We start from the raw sequence: 19,247 nt of genomic DNA on the forward strand, positions 1-19,247 counted from the left end.
GCATACTGGTACTGAACAAAATCTCTCGAGCCAAATGGACCTGGATTTTATTTATTTATTTAATTTTATTTTATTTTTATTTTATTTTATTTTATTTTTTGTGAGGAAGATCAGCCCTGAGCTAACATCCGTGCTAATCCTCCTCCTTTTTTCTCCCCAAAGCCCCAGTAGATAGTTGTATGTCATAGTTGTACATCCTTCTAGTTGCTGTATGTGGGACGCAGCCTCAGCATGGCTGGAGAAGCCATGCATCAGTGTGCGCCCGGGATCCAAACCCGGGCCGCCAGTAGCAGAGCGCACGCACTTAACCGCTAAGCCACGGGGCCGGCCCTGGATTTTAAATCTTCAGTCCACCGTATACCAGCGTGTGTGACCTTGGGCAGATTATTTAATTGCACCATGTGTCTGAGTCTTGTCTGAGCAGCCTTTCCTAACCGTCCTAGGTAGAGTTATTCACTTTCTACCTCTATGCTGTCTTATATATACGAGGAACTACTCTGTACCTTATAATATTTAATGGTATTTCACAGCTAATCAGTAGCAGAGCCTGGACTCACATCAAGATCTGACTCTAAAGCTATGCTTGTAAGAACCATGCTGTGCTTTGGCAACATACTAGATGAGATAGGTAAAGAGGAAGAGGGCACAAGTATGAGTTTTCTAGCATAGGTAATTAGAGCAGCACATTATTATTGGAAAGGGTACAAACTTAAATTATCATCCTGAGTTAATACTTACCCCTACTTATCACCTGTGTGAGCTTGGCCAAATCACTTAACTTCCCTGACCCTCTCCTAATCTGTGAAGTGTGGGTGGTAATACTCAACCTGTAAGGTTGCTTTGAGGATTAAATTATGTGATGTGTTAAAGCAGCTAGCTAAGTGCTTAATATTTAGGTACTGAATGGATTATCTTCCCCGAAACTTGTACAGAAGGACCTGCACTTTTCAGGAAGAAGAATCTGGTTTAGACATAATACATCTAATGTCAAGCAATTAGTAGTCGGTTTGAAGTTCATCTGGGAAGTCAGATTGGAAGCAGATGTATGAGTCATTGGCATAATAAAAAACTGATTAAAACTTTAGGAGAGGTTATTTATACAATAAATGCTTTGATTACCTTCTAGAGGCTAAGCAATGGTGATATGGTAATCAACAAAACAGGGAGGTAGGATAGTAAATTTAGAAAATAGTATATGTTGAATATGCTTTTTCAGTTTGGGAAATGAAAGAACAAAGCTGTTTTTGAAGTGGGAACAATAGGAATATAAGAAAACCAAAAATGGTTGTGGGTCATAAAACCCAAAAGTGTTACAGGTGTTCATTCAGATGAGAGAAGGCCTCAGATGTGGGCATAGGAAGAAGTCTTCTAAAAAAGTCTAAGAAGGGAAAAATATCCTGCCTGTTTCTAAAAGGACTTTACAAAGGTGGACTGCATTAATGTGGAGGTTAAGATGGAAGTCAGGAGGGGGTGGCAATCTGACTGAGGTCTTAAATTAAATCCCCAAACAACTAGAGAATGCAGATGATGAAGGCAAATCATTCTGCAGAAGAACTAGACTTGTGGTTTTGTCTTTTTTTTAAACATTTGTGAATCCCTACTTACCAGCATATGTCACATATTTACATTAAAATATCTTTGTAGGTGCTACTAAGAATAATAATAGAAACTTTAGCCACATAGTTGACCATTGGGTATCCGTGAATCAGGGAAGCCTTCTTAGACAGTTAGGTCAGTCCCAGCTCCTAAAGAGTTATTAACAACAACAACAATAATGGTATAATGACTAACCCTTATGGAAGTGCTTACTGTGATCTATACACTCTCTTAACGAATTTAATCCTCGCTTTATAGATTAGATAGTATCACCTTCATCTTACAGATTGGAGATTAGCCTAGTGATCAGTGAAAAACAGTGTACTGGGTGGTATAAACAGCATGAGCAACAGGCCAGAAACATGAAAACTGTATGTTGTGAACTACATGTAGTTCGGAACTGTGGGAACATAATCCTTTTGTTTTTATCTATTTGTATTTGCGTTTGGCTTTTTTGTTTCCTAAACAGAGCTAATTAAGGGAGTAGAGTTGATATTTAAATTAGTACATACATAGAAATTTACTTAAAGTTTTCATGGTAAAAATGAGGAGTGCTGGATATGCCTCCCTTGTCCTCATAGAATGCATTTCTCATTTATTCAGTGCAGTCAGGGAGTAGGGATAGTACCTAAATGAGATTAGATAGTTTATAAATCAGAGGTCACAAACTAAATGGCTTCACGGGCTAGCAGGTAAGTGAAGTAAAAGATGAAAAGGAATAATGGGAATGGTGATAAATGTTTTGAATTTTGTACCCTGCCTAAATACTTTTCCGTTCTCGTTTTAAGTTTTTTAGAACCCTGTGCTGGTCAAACCAGACAACTCTGCAGGCTGAGCTGCCAGTTGTGGTTGTGTCTCAGACACTTATCGATGATTTCAGTCAGCACTTGGAGACCTCTCTTTGCAGTTGATCTCTTAGAGCCCTAAGCTATCAGGCCCCGCTACTGTCCAAATAACCCTTGAATTTAGGAGGTCCACAGGCCGTGTAATGAGGGATTTGAGGGACTAATGCTTAACAGAGCTGGCAGCAATATTGTTCTTAGGAGCCAGAGTGTTACATCCCCCTTTTTATCATCCAACTGACATGATACATACAGAAAAGTTAAGTGGATAGAACAGCAAACGGCCATATACCCTCCACTCAAATCCAACAGTTGTTAATATTTTCTCATCTTGACTTCACACATATACTTCCCTCCCTCCCTCCCTCCCTCCTCCTCTCCTTCCCTCCCCTCCTATCATTTGTACATACATATGCACACATGTGCACAAATGTTCATTACACTTCACCTTTAATATTGCCACAAGAAATATCTAAGAATAAGAATAGTCTCCTATATAACCATGATACCATGATCACCCTAAACAAAAGGGGGATATATTCAACAATATCCTCTGATGTGTAGTTCATATTCACATTTCCCCTGATTGTGCTACGAATGTCGTTTTGTTTGTTTGCAGTATACAAATACAAAGCATGCAAAACAACGTTATATACTGCTTAGAGACAAATTCAAATATAGCATTTTGAGTGGTCGCAACTGGGTTACCCCTGGGGATGGAAGGAGATGTAATCAGAGAAGGGGTATCACAGGAATTTTCTACTATATTAATAGTATGTTTTTTAAGGTGAGGGGTATGTGGGTAATTTTTATATTATTCTTTATAGCCTTTCCTACCTTTGAAATTTTTTCTTTTTTAAAAGAAGTTCAAGGATATTTGAGCTGTAATGGTGAATGACCAAGACTTGGGACTGTTTTAACAAAAATTGTTAATATTAAAGTTTCTGGAGATGTTTAAAGATTAAAATTCTGTCCATCCACCTGTGCTCTTGACTATATTTTCAGTGTGGTAACTTCCTCGCTGTCCTGTAACTTCCACTTCTTACTGTCAATGTGCACCTTCCCCTTGGCCAATAAATGTACTCAAGTCTCTATCATGCTTTAAAAAACATTCCTTTAAACTCCCATTCTCTTGAGGCTATTATAGAATTTCTCCCGTCTTCTTTCTCAGACTTCGTAAAGGAGTAGTCTATACTTGCAATCTCTAATACATTACTTCAGTCCTCTGTAATCTGGCTCCTGCTCACTTGACTAAAATAGCTCTTACTAAGGTCACTAATCTTCTGAATGCCAAATCCAGACTTTTCCATTTTTTAAAGATTTTATTTATTATTTTTCCCCCCAAAGCCCCAGTAGATAGTTGTATGTCATAGCTGCACATCCTTCTAGTTGCTGTATGTGGGACGCGGCCTCAGCATGGCCGGAGAAGCGATGCGTCGGTGCGCGCCCAGGATCCGAACCTGGGCCGCCAGCAGCGGAGCGCGCGCACTTAACCGCTAAGCCACGGGGCCGGCCCAAGACTTTTCCATTTTTGTCTTAGTAGATACCTGCATTTTTTACTGTTGATCGCTTCCTTCTTCTTTTTTTTTTTTTATAATTTTATTTATTTATTTATTTATTTTTCCCCCCAAAGCCCCAGTAGATAGTTGTATGTCATAGTTGCACATCCTTCTAGTTGTTGTATGTGGGACACGGCCTCAGCATGGCCGGAGAAGTGGTGCGTCGGTGCGCGCCCGGGGTCCGAACCTGGGCCGCCAGCAGTGGAGTGCGCGCACTTAACCGCTAAGCCAGGGGGCCGGCCCCACTTCCTTCTTCTTAAAGCTCTTTCATTTCTCTTTGACCGGTTTTCAGATTTTATTCTGTCCTATGGCTTTGTTTCAAATCTCTACCCAGTTTTAGGTTCATGTTTTCTGGATGTCTTCAGCTGTTGTTGGGACCCTCAACCTCAACATGTCCAAAATTGAACTCATTAGCTTGCCACACATGTCTCTCCTTCTGGATTCCATTACTCAAAAGGTTGGAATCCTCAGTCATCCAATCACCCATCTAGAAACCTCTAAATCATGCTTGCTTCTTCCTTCTTCATGTCTCACAGGCCACTGGTTTACTATGTCCTGCTGATTTTAACTCCAGAATATCTCTCAGCTTTTTCTGTTCTGCGCTGCTGCCACCATTGGCCCGATTCAGACAATCACCATCTGGTCTAGAGCAACAGCCCCAAGAATGTCTTGATAGTTATCTCCCACCACCCTCACCCCATCTCTCAAACCAGAAACCAGTCATGATCCATGCATTGCATTTGGTTGCGATATTGCTTTTGTCTTCTTTAATCTAGAACAGAGGTTGGCTTTTACAGCCTATTTTAGTCAGGTTTTATTGGAAGACTGCCATGCACATTCATTTACGTTATGTCTATGGCTGCTTTCAAGCTACAATGGCAGAGTTGAGTGGTTGCCACAGAGACCATCTGGCTGGCAAAACCTAAAATATTTACTAATTGCACCTTTACAGAAAACGTTTGCCAACCCCTGGACTAGAGGCTGGAATAACTGAAAGAAGCATTTTGAACTTTCTCACTTAAGTGCTATTTGAAATTGTACACCTTAGATTCTCTCATATTCCCAGTGGTACCATTTTGTACTTCCTGGAAACACTCTAAAACCTAAGTACTATTTACTTCGGAAGGTCTTTCCTTTCTGGTGAGATTGCAAGTCTCTAAGGCGGAAAGTACGTATTTAACTATTTTATATGTTGCATACTGTATATTTAATAAGAAAAATATATGAATTTACCTGGATCTAAATTCTTCCTGAATAAATTATTCAGTTTCTTTATAAACTTGAATTATCACTAGTCTTCGCTGTACTCTCACATAGCCTCTTTGATCTTTCTGAATATGTGCTATCTAATGCAGCGTTATATTCATTTTGAGGTTATGGTACTAGAGCTGCTCCCAACTCTCCTAAGATAATTTTGTATGAGAGTAGGATGCTGATGATATTTTGGATTTCAGATGCTTCTCAGTAAAGTGCAATCTTCCAAATCTTAGTTTGCCTACGACAGTGCAATGTATAAAAATTTGTATTTTGTGTAATACTCAGTAAGACTCATCTGCCCTCTTTCGTCCCACCAGCACAGAGTTTTACAGTCTTTTAGTGCTTCTCACTATTTCCTGGAAAAGCTTGGTGGTCATCTTCTACTTAATGATATTCGTATATTTTTATCCTCCAGATCATTTGTAACGATGAGCTTTGACTTCCTTTTCTGTAAGGAAAATACGTTATTTGACTTCTTGCAATTCTGAATTAGTCTCTGAATTTGTGAAAGATTTTAGTTGGGATTGCTGAGAAGTCCTATTGTTTTTACACCCTTAATTAGACTAGTATGTCCCACACACACTGTCTTAGATTTTTTCTGTCTAAGCTATAACGATTTTCATAACCAAAAAGATCCTTGTGATCCACCCTTGGTAAACATAATTTTCAAAATAGACTTTTAATTTAGTTTTTTTTTTAAAGTATCAAGTAGGTTCTAGATTAAAAATGGAATTTTAACCAGTAATTATTGATGGTATCTCTCCTTATTTTCCTAAAATACATAGAAAGGTATAGCAAAAGACAAATTCAGACCACCTTTAAACCAGGTCATGACCAGATTCTGAGGGAAAGTTTTGCTAACATTAAAGGTGATAGAATTGATTTGCAAAATGTTTTCTGTTGTTTGCTGTTTTGTTTTGCTTTTAATGTATCCTGACATAAAAAAAGCTTCACTTTTTTTGTAGTAGTCAAATCTACGTCATTTCTTTCATAGTTTCTTTCTTTGCTTTTATGCACTTGGCCCTCCGCATCCGCTGGTTTCACATCTGCAGATTCAACCAACCACGGATCGAATGGCCTACGATGGTTGCAGCTGTACTGAACATGTACAGACTTTTCTTCTTGTCCTTATTCCGTAAACAATACAATAAAACAACTTTTTACAGAGCACTTACATTGTATTAGGTATTATAAGTAATCTAGAGATGATTTAAAGTATATGGTAGAATGTGCATAGGTTGTATGCAAAAACTACGCCATTTTATGTAAGGGACTTGAGCATCCTTGGATTTTGGTATCTGGGGGGGATACCGAGGGACGTCTGTATAAAAAATTCTCGTTCACAGATAACTTCGTGGTTTCATATTTTACTTTTAGCACTTTAATTGTTTAGAATTACTTTTGATATATTGTCTCATTTTTAAAATCTTCTTAAAGTATTGAACATTCCCTTTTTTTCCTACTGATTTAAAATGCTAACCTTTGACATATACTTGGTTCTGTTTCTGGGTTACTTTTTCTGTTCAGTTGAAGTGCTTATATACTCTGGCAGTGCAGTGCTGTTGAATCGTTTCATAATAATGCAGATCCTCTCTCCCCATCCCCATAACTCTTTTTGAGATTTTTCTTCTCTCATTTGTTTACATGAACTTAAAAATCACTTTAATTAAGTTATAGACTCGTGTTAGCAATTTCTTATAATTGAATTAAACTTAGGAAGAACATTTTGTTACATCTTCCTATCTGGGAGCAAGCTTCTATACTTAATCAAGTTGTCTTCTATGGCCTGCAATAAAATTTAGTCTTATGACATTAAGTATTTTTGTTAGTCTCAAAAACTTTATATAAAGTAGCTTGGAATAAAGCTGTTACAATTAGGATCTTTTTTCCATCACATTTTCTCATTGATTATTCCTGATGTATAGGAAAGCCATTAGTTTTCACATGTTAACCTTTTTTGTTTCTTTTCTACTTTCTTTACCTCATTTTTGGGTCATATTTCATCAATTAGTACTTGCAGCACAAGGTGGAGTAGTAATGTTGATGTCAAATATTCCTGTCTTTTTCCTGTTGTTATGGGAATGCCTCTGATATTTCAGTGTTAAATTCCAGGTCCATTCCTTTATTTTCAACTTGGGTAGTTTCGTCTTACATTCTCAATCTTATTTTCTTATTCCTGCCGTATGGAAGTGGCAACACACACGTACATACACAGGGACATACGAAAAAGCAAATAATGGCAACAGAAATAAACTTTTGCTATAGTCCCTGAGAAGAAAATGATGATGGCTTGTTTCAGATTTGGAGAAAAGTGGATGGATTTGGGACTTGGTGATGTTTTGGATTTACTGTGCACAGGAAGGAATCAAGGATAAATCTTAGGTTTTAGGACACTTACTGAGATGAGGAAAACTAGTAAAGAAGCAGGATTATTTTTTTTTTCCCTTTTGGAAGGAGGTGCCTGTGGGAGTATAATCCAGGAGTTAACATTCTGTTCGAGATATCTAAGTGAAGATTTAAAGTAAGCAAGTTGTATGATTTCTAATTTTGTTCTTCATGAGAGAGACATGGTGGAATGAAAAACATGTGCTTTGGAGACAGGACTGAAAAATAATGATTATCATTAATACATATTAATTAGTGATAATAACGACCCTCATCTAATATGCACCTAAACTGGATCAGATGTGGTTCAAAGCACTTTTAATATTAATCATTTAATCTTCACAACTGTATGAGATAGGTACTATTATTATTATTTTGTGTGTGTGAGGAAGATCAGCCCTGAGCTAACATCCAATGCCAATCCTCCTCTTTTTTTGCCGAGGAAGATTGGCCCTGGGCTAACGTCTGTGCCCGTCTTCCTCTACTTTATATGGGATGTCACCACAGCATGGCTTGACAAGCGGTGTGTCACCGCGCACCCAGGATCCGAACCTGCGAACCCCGGGCCACTGAAGCGGAGCACGTGTGCTTAACTGCTTGTGCCAGTGGGCCACCCCTGATAGGTACTATTATTGTTCCCACTTTACAGATGAGGAAACTAAGGTACAGAAAGATTAAGGATCTTGCCTGTGGTTACTAGTAAATGGCAGAGCAGCTTTTAAACCCAAGCAGTCTGGCTCCAGAGTTTGTGTTCTTGATCACTGCACGAAACTGCCCTTCATGGAACACTTACTTGAAGTTGGCACTGAGCAAAATACTTTACATATGACAGGGTGGTTAACTAACTAACCAGGTAAAGAAGTACTCTTTGTATCCCCATTTTGCAGATTTGGTCATACAACTACTACATAGAGTCCAGACTTGAGTCTAGGTGTTTCTAGAGTTCCAGCCGTGTTCTTAGCCACCTTTGAGGAATCTTGCCTTTCTCACTTGATTTTCCGCAAGTTAACCTCTGAGCCTTGATTTCCTCATCCGCAAAGTGAAGCTGATACCTGGACTCTAGGCTCATTTCAGGGATACATTGACAAGGTGCATATGTGATCCATGTGCTGAATGATGTTGCTGTGCAGGTGCTGCTGTATGGATTTGTTTGTACCCACTGAGACTGACTGACTTTTGGTATCCTTATTTCATGAGAAAAGTCCTCCTCATGGGCACTGAAAGATGACAAACTTTATTTGGCAGCTTAAAAAATGATTCTTAAACAGGGAATGGAAATCAGAGTCACTTATGGAACTTTAAAATATGAATTTGGTGCATTATATATACATTTTGGGTCTCTCTAGTCCTTTTTCCTGCTCCTCTTTCTTGCCCATCATCTTTTGCTGCTTAACAATTGTGCTTTGAGAGAAAATGATACAAGATGAGCCTGATTTTCCATATTAGCAGTATCCTAATAGTGAGCGACATTTGTCACTCCCCCGGTGGGTTGGTTCATTAGGTCTGGGACGTGACTTGAGCATGCATATTATATAAAAGCAGTACATATGATTCTGATTCCTACTGTAGTAGAGAACTACAATATAAACCACTCCCTAAAGACAACCTAAATGCAAACATCTTATGCAGGTTAATATCTCTGAGGAATTTCTAACTACCAGATCCTTAAACTGAAGAAGAGTAATGAATCTGGGGAAGTATCAGAAGCGCTATAACTACCTGCGCTACCAGCAGTAAAATAACGAGATGATTATATATAGCAGCAGTAAGTCTAAGGTTAGAGGATTATATGACCAATCATTAACGGTCTTCAGTGTCAGCAGTTGATTTTTTAATCTTAATTCTGTGATCTTCAACATATCACTTAACCATTTTTCTGTTGTCTTCTAGTAACATGGCTATGAAGGTAAATTAAGAAATTTTTATGAAGGAGAGTAGAACTAAAAATATTTCAAGTTGTATATGGACACTAATGAAATGGAAATAAAATGGAAAGGGCTTTGTAATTCTTTTTTTTTTTTTTTTTTTTTTTGTGAGGAAGATCAGCCCTGAGCTAACGTCCATGCCGATCCTCCTCTTTTTGCTGAGGAAGACTGGCCCTGAGCTAACATCTATTGCCAATCTTTTTTTTTTTTTCTCTTTTTCTCCTCAAAGCACCAATAGATAGTTTTGTATTATAGTTGCATATCCTTCTAGTTGCTGTATGTGGGACACCGCCTCAGCATGGCCCGACAAGCGGTGGGTCGGTGCGCGCCCAGGATCTGAACCTGGGCCACCAGTAGCAGAGCGCATACACTTAACCACTAAGCCACGGGGCCGGCCCTAGGGCTTTATAATTCTTATAAACTTGTTATAATACCCAAAACAGTTGTGTGAAAAAGCCATTCAGAGAAAGGGAAGATGGAAAAGGATTCCTAAGGTATTTCTAATACATTTCATCAGGTTTGGCCTGTTCACTTGTCCTTACCCATCTACATCCCAGCCCCTTCTTTCCCATGTTAGGCCTCTAAGCCTGGGTTGCTCCAGCATCCTAATACATTACTACCACCTAGTCCTTCCTGACTCCATAATTCTTTTTCTTGCTGATAAGTTAACAATTCATTCATTCAAACATAATTATTGAGGGGCTCTTATGTTCCAGGTACTGCTCTAGGCTGTTCCAGGTACTGCTGTAGGCTCTTAGGATAACATCAATGAACAGCAGAATTCTCTGCCTGTATAGAATTAATTACTAGATATGGAAGTTGGTGACCAAGATATAACCAATGCCCCTTGTAACCATTCTGCCAAGTATTATATCTTGTTAACGTTAGGAGCCACTTACATTTATAATACAGTTATCATTTTTTCAAACACTTAATAAATTGCTGAACTTCTCCTTTATTCTAGATATAAACCACAATACTTCAGGATCCCATTATGAAAATTCACAGCGGGGACCTGTGTCTTCTACAAGTGACTCTAGCACAAACTGTAAGAATGCTGTTGTAAACGACTCCCCAGAAAAAGAAGCATGGCCCTCAGTCCCTGGCAGTGATCCAGAGTTGGCTTCAGAATGTATGGATGCTGATTCTGTCTCCAGTTCTGAATCAGAGAGAAACATCACTATCATGGCTTCAGGGAGCACAGGTGGTGAAAAAGATGGCCTTCGGAATAGCACTGGACTTGGTTCCCAAAACAAGTTTGTCGTTGGTAGCAGCAGCAATAATGTGGGCCATGGAAGTAGTACTGGGCCATGGGGCTTTTCCCATGGAGCCATAATAAGCACATGTCAGGTCTCTGTGGATGCTCCTGAAAACAAATCAGAAGGTAGCAACAATAGAATGAATGCTTGGGGCACTGTAAGTTCTTCATCAAATGGAGGGTTAAATCCAAGCACTTTGAATTCAGCTAGCAACCATGGTGCCTGGCCAGTATTAGAGAACAATGGACTTGCCCTAAAAGGGCCTGTAGGGAGTGGTAGTTCTGGCATCAATATTCAGTGCAGTACCATAGGCCAGATGCCTAACAATCAGAGTATTAACTCTAAAGTGGGTGGTTCTTCTGCCCATGGTACCTGGGGAAGCCTTCAGGAAACTTGTGAATCTGAAGTAAGTGGTACACAGAAGGTTTCATTCAGTGGTCAACCTCAAAATATTACCACTGAAATGACTGGACCAAATAACACTACTAACTTTATGACCTCTAGTTTACCAAACTCCGGTTCAGTACAGAATAATGAACTGCCTAGTAACACAGGGGCCTGGCGTGTGAGCACAATGAATCATCCTCAGATACAGGCTCCATCGGTTATAAATGGCACTTCCCTTTCTCACCTTAGCAATGGAGAGTCAAAAAGTGGAGGCTCTTACGGTACTACATGGGGTGCCTATGGTTCTAATTACTCTGGAGACAAATGTTCAAGCCCTAACGGCCAAGCTAATGGTGACACTGTGAATGCAACTCTAATGCAGCCTGGCATAAATGGGCCTATGGGCGCTAACTTTCAAGTTAACACAAATAAAGGAGGAGGTGTGTGGGAGTCTGGGGCAGCAAATTCCCAGAGTGCATCATGGGGAAGTGGAAATGGTGCCAATTCTGGAGGAAGCCGAAGAGGATGGGGAGCTCCTGCACAAAACACTGGCACTAATATACCCAGCGTGGAGTGGAATAAACTGCCTAGCAATCAGCATTCCAATGACAGTGCAAATGGCAATGGTAAGAAGTTTACAAATGGATGGAAATCTACTGAGGAAGAGGATCAGGGTTCTGCCACATCTCAGACAAATGAGCAAAACAGTGTGTGGGCCAAAACAGGAGGTACGGTGGAGAGTGAAGGTAGTACAGAAAGCACTGGACGCCTCGAGGAAAAAGTAACTGGGGAAAATCAAAGTAGAGATCGAAGAAAAATTGATCAGCACACATTACTCCAAAGCATTGTGAACAGAACTGACTTAGATCCACGTGTCCTGTCCAACTCTGGTTGGGGACAGACTCCTATTAAGCAGAATACTGCCTGGGATACTGAAACATCACCTAGAGGGGAAAGAAAGACTGACAATGGGACAGAGGCCTGGGGAAGCTCTGCAACACAGACTCTTAACTCAGGGGCATGTATAGATAAGACTAGCCCTAATAGTACTGATACCTCATCTGTATCGGGGTGGGGAGATCCCAAACCTGCTCTGAGGTGGGGAGATTCCAAAGGCTCAAACTGCCAGGGGGGATGGGAAGATGATTCTGCTGCTACAGGAATGGTCAAGAGCAATCAGTGGGGGAATTGCAAAGAAGAGAAGTCCGCATGGAATGATTCGCAAAAGAACAAGCAGGGGTGGGGTGATGGACAAAAGTCAAACCAAGGGTGGTCCGTTTCTGCCAGTGATAACTGGGGAGAAACTTCGAGAAGTAACCATTGGGGTGAAGCTAATAAGAAATCTAGCTCAGGAGGTAGTGACAGTGACAGGTCCGTTTCTGGTTGGAACGAACTTGGTAAAACTAGTTCTTTTACTTGGGGAAATAACATAAATCCAAACAATTCTTCAGGATGGGATGAATCTTCTAAATCTAATCCTTCCCAGGGATGGGGAGATCCTCCAAAGTCTAATCAGTCTCTAGGTTGGGGAGATTCGTCAAAGCCAGTCAGTTCTCCAGACTGGAACAAGCAACAGGACATTGTCGGATCTTGGGGAATCCCACCAGCTACAGGCAAACCTCCTGGTACGGGTTGGCTGGGAGGACCTATACCAGCCCCAGCAAAAGAAGAAGAACCCACAGGCTGGGAGGAACCATCCCCAGAATCCATACGTCGCAAAATGGAGATTGATGATGGAACTTCAGCTTGGGGAGATCCAAGCAAATACAACTACAAAAATGTGAACATGTGGAACAAAAACGTCCCAAATGGCAGCAGCCGTTCAGACCAGCAAGCACAGGTACATCAGTTGCTACCATCTGCAAGTGCCATCTCAAACAAAGAGGCAAGCAGTGGCACTGGTAAGTTTTTACTTTATGGAGTCTGATGGTGTTACAACATACTTCACAGTATTGTAAGCCTTATTTCAATTTACTTTTGTTGTAAGATTTGTTTAACAAACCATTTGGATATGCACACAAAGGCCTCTTTTACTCTAATCTAAGAGAATCTTATAGGGAAGAAAGTTACAGTGAAGGTGTTTACCATCAGGGAACAGAGCTCTGCCTTCGGCAGTATTGTTTATGAATCCCACGTGCTCCATTCTCTTTTAGGAATGCAACAGAAAGCAGAATTAGAAAAGTGCTGTCAGGTGGGGATGCTGTACACTTTTCTCAGTTCTGAGTCAAGCCATTACTTTTTTGGTTTTATTGCAACTAAAATATCCCCAGAAATAAAACAAGTATTTAAGTACAATATTCTCTAAATACTAGATACTATATTTGGCCTTAAAAGAGATTTAAGTAGGCATGAAATCCAAGTCACTTAGATACAACGTGTATGTATAACATTAAAGCATTTGACAGTATGTCAAATGCTTAAAACATTTGACAGTACCTTTCCAGTATATTCCACTTTCCTCTTAAAACAGGGAACTAATTCCTGTCTCTGCAAATTATCTTGACAATGACACTTTCATTAAGTGTCATTGGAATGCGTTGCCTTTGCTAATGGGGGTTTTATTGAATAATAGTCCCTTTGGACATAGAGAGGGGAGTGTTTTCATGAATTAACCTTTCAGCACCTAATTTTCTTCTTGAGTATAGTTTATTGTATTAATTTAGGTTTAATTCTTAAAAGAAACAGGTACGTATCTGAGGGGAAGGCTGTTTTGGTTCTATTAAACAGTATGTTTATGGCTTTGCTTTTCTTTGCTTTGGACAATCTAATACTTCAAAATTTTTAAGAAACATTGTCCAGCATGTGTAAAAGTAGGATGCCTACCTATTCTTGGTCTTGTAGTTCATTGTTTTTCCAAAACAGTGATGTCGAAAGGTTGCACTTATGGTAAAGATTTTATACATACCCTATTACCCAGCTTGATCACCTGCTTCAAGATCACTAGATTTGGCTCAGAATGACTTGACTTTTCCAGAAATTAAATTCATCTTCAAAGGAGGGTGACTTACTGTAACTAAGATTATCCAAAAGAATCTGCTCTACACCCAGAGGGCAATTATGAAAGAAGAGGTGGAAAAAATATTCACACTGTGTAGTTAAATAGTTAAATAATGAGATGATTTGTCGTCTTTACATAAAGCAGATGCCATCTTTTTTGCCCATCACAGCATCATTATTTAATACATAGATATAAAGTTCTTCATCTTTTGTTCCCTAAGTATTCCTTATTGCCTCTTATTCCACTGTACCTCCCTTCCATATGCTGATGACTTCTTTTCCCATACTTTCCTGAAGGCTGGGGTGAGCCCTGGGGGGAGCCTTCTACTCCAGCCACAACTGTGGATAATGGTACTTCAGCATGGGGTAAACCCATAGACAGTGGTCCCAGCTGGGGGGAACCCATTGCTGCGGCATCCAGCACATCCACGTGGGGCTCCAGCTCTGTTGGTCCACAAGCATTAAGCAAATCTGGTAAGTTATTGACAATTCCTAGTAGCTATTTTGTAGGAGTGATCTCTCATTGACTCTAATTAAGTAATTGGATAATCTTTATATCATTGATAATGTATCCATGTATCGTCATACTAGATGATATTCACTATTTGGCTCTTTCAATTTATAATATACATGGTTTGCTCTTTTATCTTTCTGAATTTTCCTATCTTTTCTCATTTTTTTTAGAACTGTAAGTATTAATGATTTGTATACACATCACCAAATCTAAATTATATTTACCAAATTAGATTATCTACAAATAGTCAAGCGATTTTCATGCTATCCACCATAAGAGACTGAATATAATAGTCATGGGGACACATATCCAAACTGTCTTTCTAAGGTTCCAGATGATTCCCAGAGTATTATACGGAAAATGAGCACAGTTCTGGAAGGACCTCTGATATTCAGATGAATGTTGTCACTGTCCCATAGATCATATATGGGATACCCCATAGGAATTCCAAAGGCCAAGTATAGAGATAAGATATTCTCTGCTTATGATATACAATAATTTTTGGTCACTTTCCTTGAAATTATATGTCAAAAAGAAAAATTCTTTTACATTTCATCCATCCTCTTTGTTCTATGTCTCACCACGCAGATTGTTAAGTGAGTACAAACGAGAATGCCACCATTGTCCCGTGTTTAAGAACCTTCTAATTTGTAAAAGCATAGAAGAGGTTTCATTGAAATTTTTAATAAAAATAAATTCTTGTTTAATGGAACTTATAACTCAGTATATAACGTACATTCCTGCCATGCAAATTTGGGGAGGGAAATAAAAGTGAGTGTTTTAGGTACTTTCCGCCCACCCCCTGTCACGTTAATGTGTGCTCATCCACCAGAAAGAATTGTTTTATTAAAGTGTGTTTTTCTTTGTATCACAAATCCACAATCAGGGCCAAAATCTATGCAAGATGGCTGGTGTGGTGATGATATGCCATTGCCTGGAAATCGCCCCACTGGCTGGGAGGAGGAAGAGGACGTAGAGATTGGAATGTGGAATAGTAATTCATCTCAAGAGCTTAACTCGTCTTTAAATTGGCCACCATATACAAAGAAAATGTCATCGAAGGTAAACATTTCAAGGGCCGAGCCCTTGAAACTTTACATTCCACAGGTAGTTTACCCACAGAAAATTAATGTTCTGTCTGCCCATTTATGGCAATCAGTACAGTCCAGGCAGTCCCCAACTTAGGTATAGCCTCTTGTATGGGCAGCCACCTAGAAAAGCATAAGACCACAGGAACTTCCTTTCTCCCCACTGCTACAGCTTGGGATTTCTCTCCTCCTCTCCCTCTACCAATGCTGCCTGGGACGACCCCTTACCCCAGGATGGTGTCTGCAGTGATGAGGATGAAGAGAAGGGCAAATCTCCATGTCGACTCTTTCCATCCCACTCCCAATTCATCTCCCATTCCACCTCCTACCTGGAGTCCCTGACCTCCCCTTTACACAGAGTCACTGTGCTCCTTATTCATCCCTCATCTTTGTCCCTTCCCCATCCCAAAAGGTCCTGTGACAAAAATCCCTGGGAATGAGCCGAGTTTAGTTTTGCTTTTATATGTGGACACATATTATTCCCAAACTTGACTATACATCAGAATCATGGCGTTTGTTAAAAGTACAGCTTCCTGTACCCTGGACCTACTGTAGTTTGGAAATTGGACCACATTTCTTGTCCTAAACAAGCTCTCCAAATGTTTCTGATGCAGAGCCAGGTTTGAGGACCACTGATTTAGAACACTGGTTCTTCAGAGGTGGTGTTGGGTGCTGGTATCTGATTCTCCTGGGGACCATTTTCGAAATCTGTGCCTAGTCCCCCAGGTGATTCTAATACATCCTCCCCACCCTATGTGAGAACAATTACTTTTTGAGAGACCTTAGCTCAACTAGCTTACTGCCAGGGTCCCCCTCCCTTTTACTCCTGGGATTCTAAGTCTAGGACCTGCCATTGTCATTTTTTAAATTTTTCGTTTGGCTGAATTTGCCTATTGCCTCGCCATGTAGCTTACAAAGTGCTTTCCCATATTTTACATAAATCATTTGATCCTCATAACCTTCTGAGATAGAATACCGATAAGGAACTTGAGACTGGAAAAAGTGGTGACTTGCCCAGAGTTGCATAACTGGTAAATGACAGAGCAAGGATTTAAGTTTAGGTCTTCCAATTCCAAACCCTGTGTTCTTCCCACTGGACCATGCTGTTTTGTGACTTTGTCTTTCCTTACAGGGTCTGAGTGGCAAAAAAAGGAGAAGGGAAAGGGTGTGTAGCCTTTTTACTTTCTCCTTTGTTTCTACTAGTAAAAATCTTTTAGAAAGCAACTGCAAACATTTATTTAGCCTCTGCTGTGTGCCAGGTACTGTACTTGGTGCTGGGGGTTCAAAAACACTAAGATATAAGCTACATCTTCAGAGTCTATTATTTGGGGCATTAGGAGAGCTCTAACGAGTGTCAGCTTGAATTTGGAAGATGCCTGGGGGTGGGATGTGTTAAGGAAAATAGTAACTGATATAATAACTAAAATATAGAATTTCTGGATAGAAGTGACGAGAGATCTGGCTCTGTAGTTAGATTAAGGGCAGATTATAAAGTGTTTTCAGTACCATGATAAAGAATTTGAACTTTGTTCTGTGTAAAATATGGAGCCAATGAAACTGAATAGAAAGCAGCATCAGTTTTGTTTTTTAAATTGATTCTTCAAAGAAAGCTAACCAATGATAGTATGAAACATAAATTAGAACCGAGGAGAGACCAGAGTTAGGGATCTCGGTTAGGAAGCTTCTGCAGTCTTTCAGGTTAGAAGGGAGGGCCTGAATTGGGAAGCAAGAATGGATATATGGTGGAAGGGCCGGATTTGAGAGACGTTTTGGAATAGAAGAGAGGGAAGGCCTTGGCAGCCAGTTAGGCATGGGGGTAGGGGTGAAAGAGGAAAAGGAATCAGATGACTTCAGATACCTCGGGAAGGGTTAGGTGCTTGCTTCAGAGATCTGCGTTTAGGGGGAGTTATGAAGCTGTGTTCTGTTTCACAGTCAGAAGGAACAGGTAGTAGCGATGGGAAAGGGAAGTTAAGGCAACAGACTGAGAATGGTCCTGTGATCTTCACGTTAATGGGAGACCTTGGTCTCTGGTTTCCAGCCTCCCTGTCTGCCAGACTGCTAATCGTGGACCATTCATTCTCTCAACTCATGTCTCAAAATAGTTTGTATACTGCCCATACCCCAGCCAGCCACAGAAAGCCAACACCAAGCTGGAGGAATCCTAGCTTGAGCTGATGCTGGGGATATTGTGTTCTTGGCAACACAGATTAAAATTTAAGACACTTTTTCATGGAAACGTGGTGTTTTTTCGGTACAGTGCACATAGCATAATTAAATTATGGATTAAATTGGTTTCTTTGGACTAACCTGAGAACCTAATGACTATTTTTACCTTGGTTTGGTGTGAGAATTCTACAAATCCAAATTATAATTAATCTTTTAGAACACAGTCCATTTGTAAATTGGAAACTGTCTGATGAATAGTTCTCCATTATTCAGAGGACATTTTTTCTTTTTGTGGGTCGTCGAGGCCCCTTGCTTCTGTCTTTTCCTTCTGACTGCTTGCCGTTAGAGATTTCTCTGTACATTACAGCTATACCAGAGGACTGGAGCAAAGGAAGTTGAAAATCAAATAAGTTGATTTTTAATTGTTAACAACTCTGATAAAAGTTGGTTGGAGGAGAAATTATTGGCTAAAAATGAGAGTTGGGAATTGTCTTGAAGTTTTATTAATCCATCACTATATCCAGATAAATAGAGATGGCCATGGCATCTTTCTACTCTTTTATTTTACAAAGGGAATGATGAAAGGTGGAAACAAACAAGAAGAAGGATGGATAAATCCGTTTGTTAAACAGTTTTCAAATATCAGTTTTTCGGTAAGTGTTTTCCTAGCAGCCCCCTCTCCTTTTATTTTATTTTATTTTATTTATTTATTTATTTATTTTGTGAAGATCAGCCCTGAGCTAACATCAGCCAATCTTCCTCTTTTTGCTGAGGAAAACTGGCCCTGGGCTAACATCTGTGCCCATCTTTCTCCACTTTATATGGGACGCCGCCACAGCATGGCTTGACAAGCAGTGCGTCGGTGCGCGCCCGGGATCCGAACCGGCAAACCCCAGGCCGCCGCAGCGGAGCGCACGCACTTAACTGCCTGTGCCGCCAGGCCGGCCCCCACCTCTCCTTTTAATGGTGGTTCATAAATTGACCCTAATTTCACTCTTTTTTTTTCGTGACAAATTATTTTTTATCTTTGAGTTTTTATGAATATGCTTGAGGTTGGAGTAAAACTGGCCATGAAGTCTTTTTTATTTTTATAGTTTTAGCTAAAAACATTGATCACATATCGTGGGTTTTTTTTTTTTTTAATTATATTAGGCAGTGAAAAATGAAGTTTTATGATCCACTTGAATTTCAGAAACAATGAAATAAAGTAAAAACTTCATTTTTAATTATTTTCATTGATAAATTAAGGTCTGCTAACATACTATTTTTTCT

At 39.8% G+C, this 19,247-nt stretch overlaps 1 protein-coding gene across 9 annotated transcripts in view; it reads left to right on the forward strand.

Annotated features, from left to right (window-relative positions):
* Nucleotides 1–19,247, forward strand: part of TNRC6A (trinucleotide repeat containing adaptor 6A) — a 102,944-nt gene that overhangs the window by 49,966 nt on the left and 33,731 nt on the right. For 8 of the 9 annotated variants that reach the window (XM_087417152.1, XM_087417146.1, XM_087417151.1 and 5 more), the window contains 5 exons: nt 10,529–13,111; nt 14,505–14,681; nt 15,608–15,783; nt 16,942–16,974; nt 18,548–18,628. In XM_087417152.1, coding sequence (XP_087273278.1) covers nt 10,529–13,111; nt 14,505–14,681; nt 15,608–15,783; nt 16,942–16,974; nt 18,548–18,628 — 3,050 coding nt within the window. The remainder of the gene's footprint in view (nt 1–10,528; nt 13,112–14,504; nt 14,682–15,607; nt 15,784–16,941; nt 16,975–18,547; nt 18,629–19,247) is intronic. The other variant, XM_087417147.1, reaches the window with a different exon arrangement.

This window comes from Ceratotherium simum, chromosome 26 (genome assembly GCF_057802395.1).
Source record: "Ceratotherium simum simum isolate JZ-2026a chromosome 26, ASM5780239v1, whole genome shotgun sequence".
Classification (NCBI taxonomy): domain Eukaryota; kingdom Metazoa; phylum Chordata; class Mammalia; order Perissodactyla; family Rhinocerotidae; genus Ceratotherium; species Ceratotherium simum.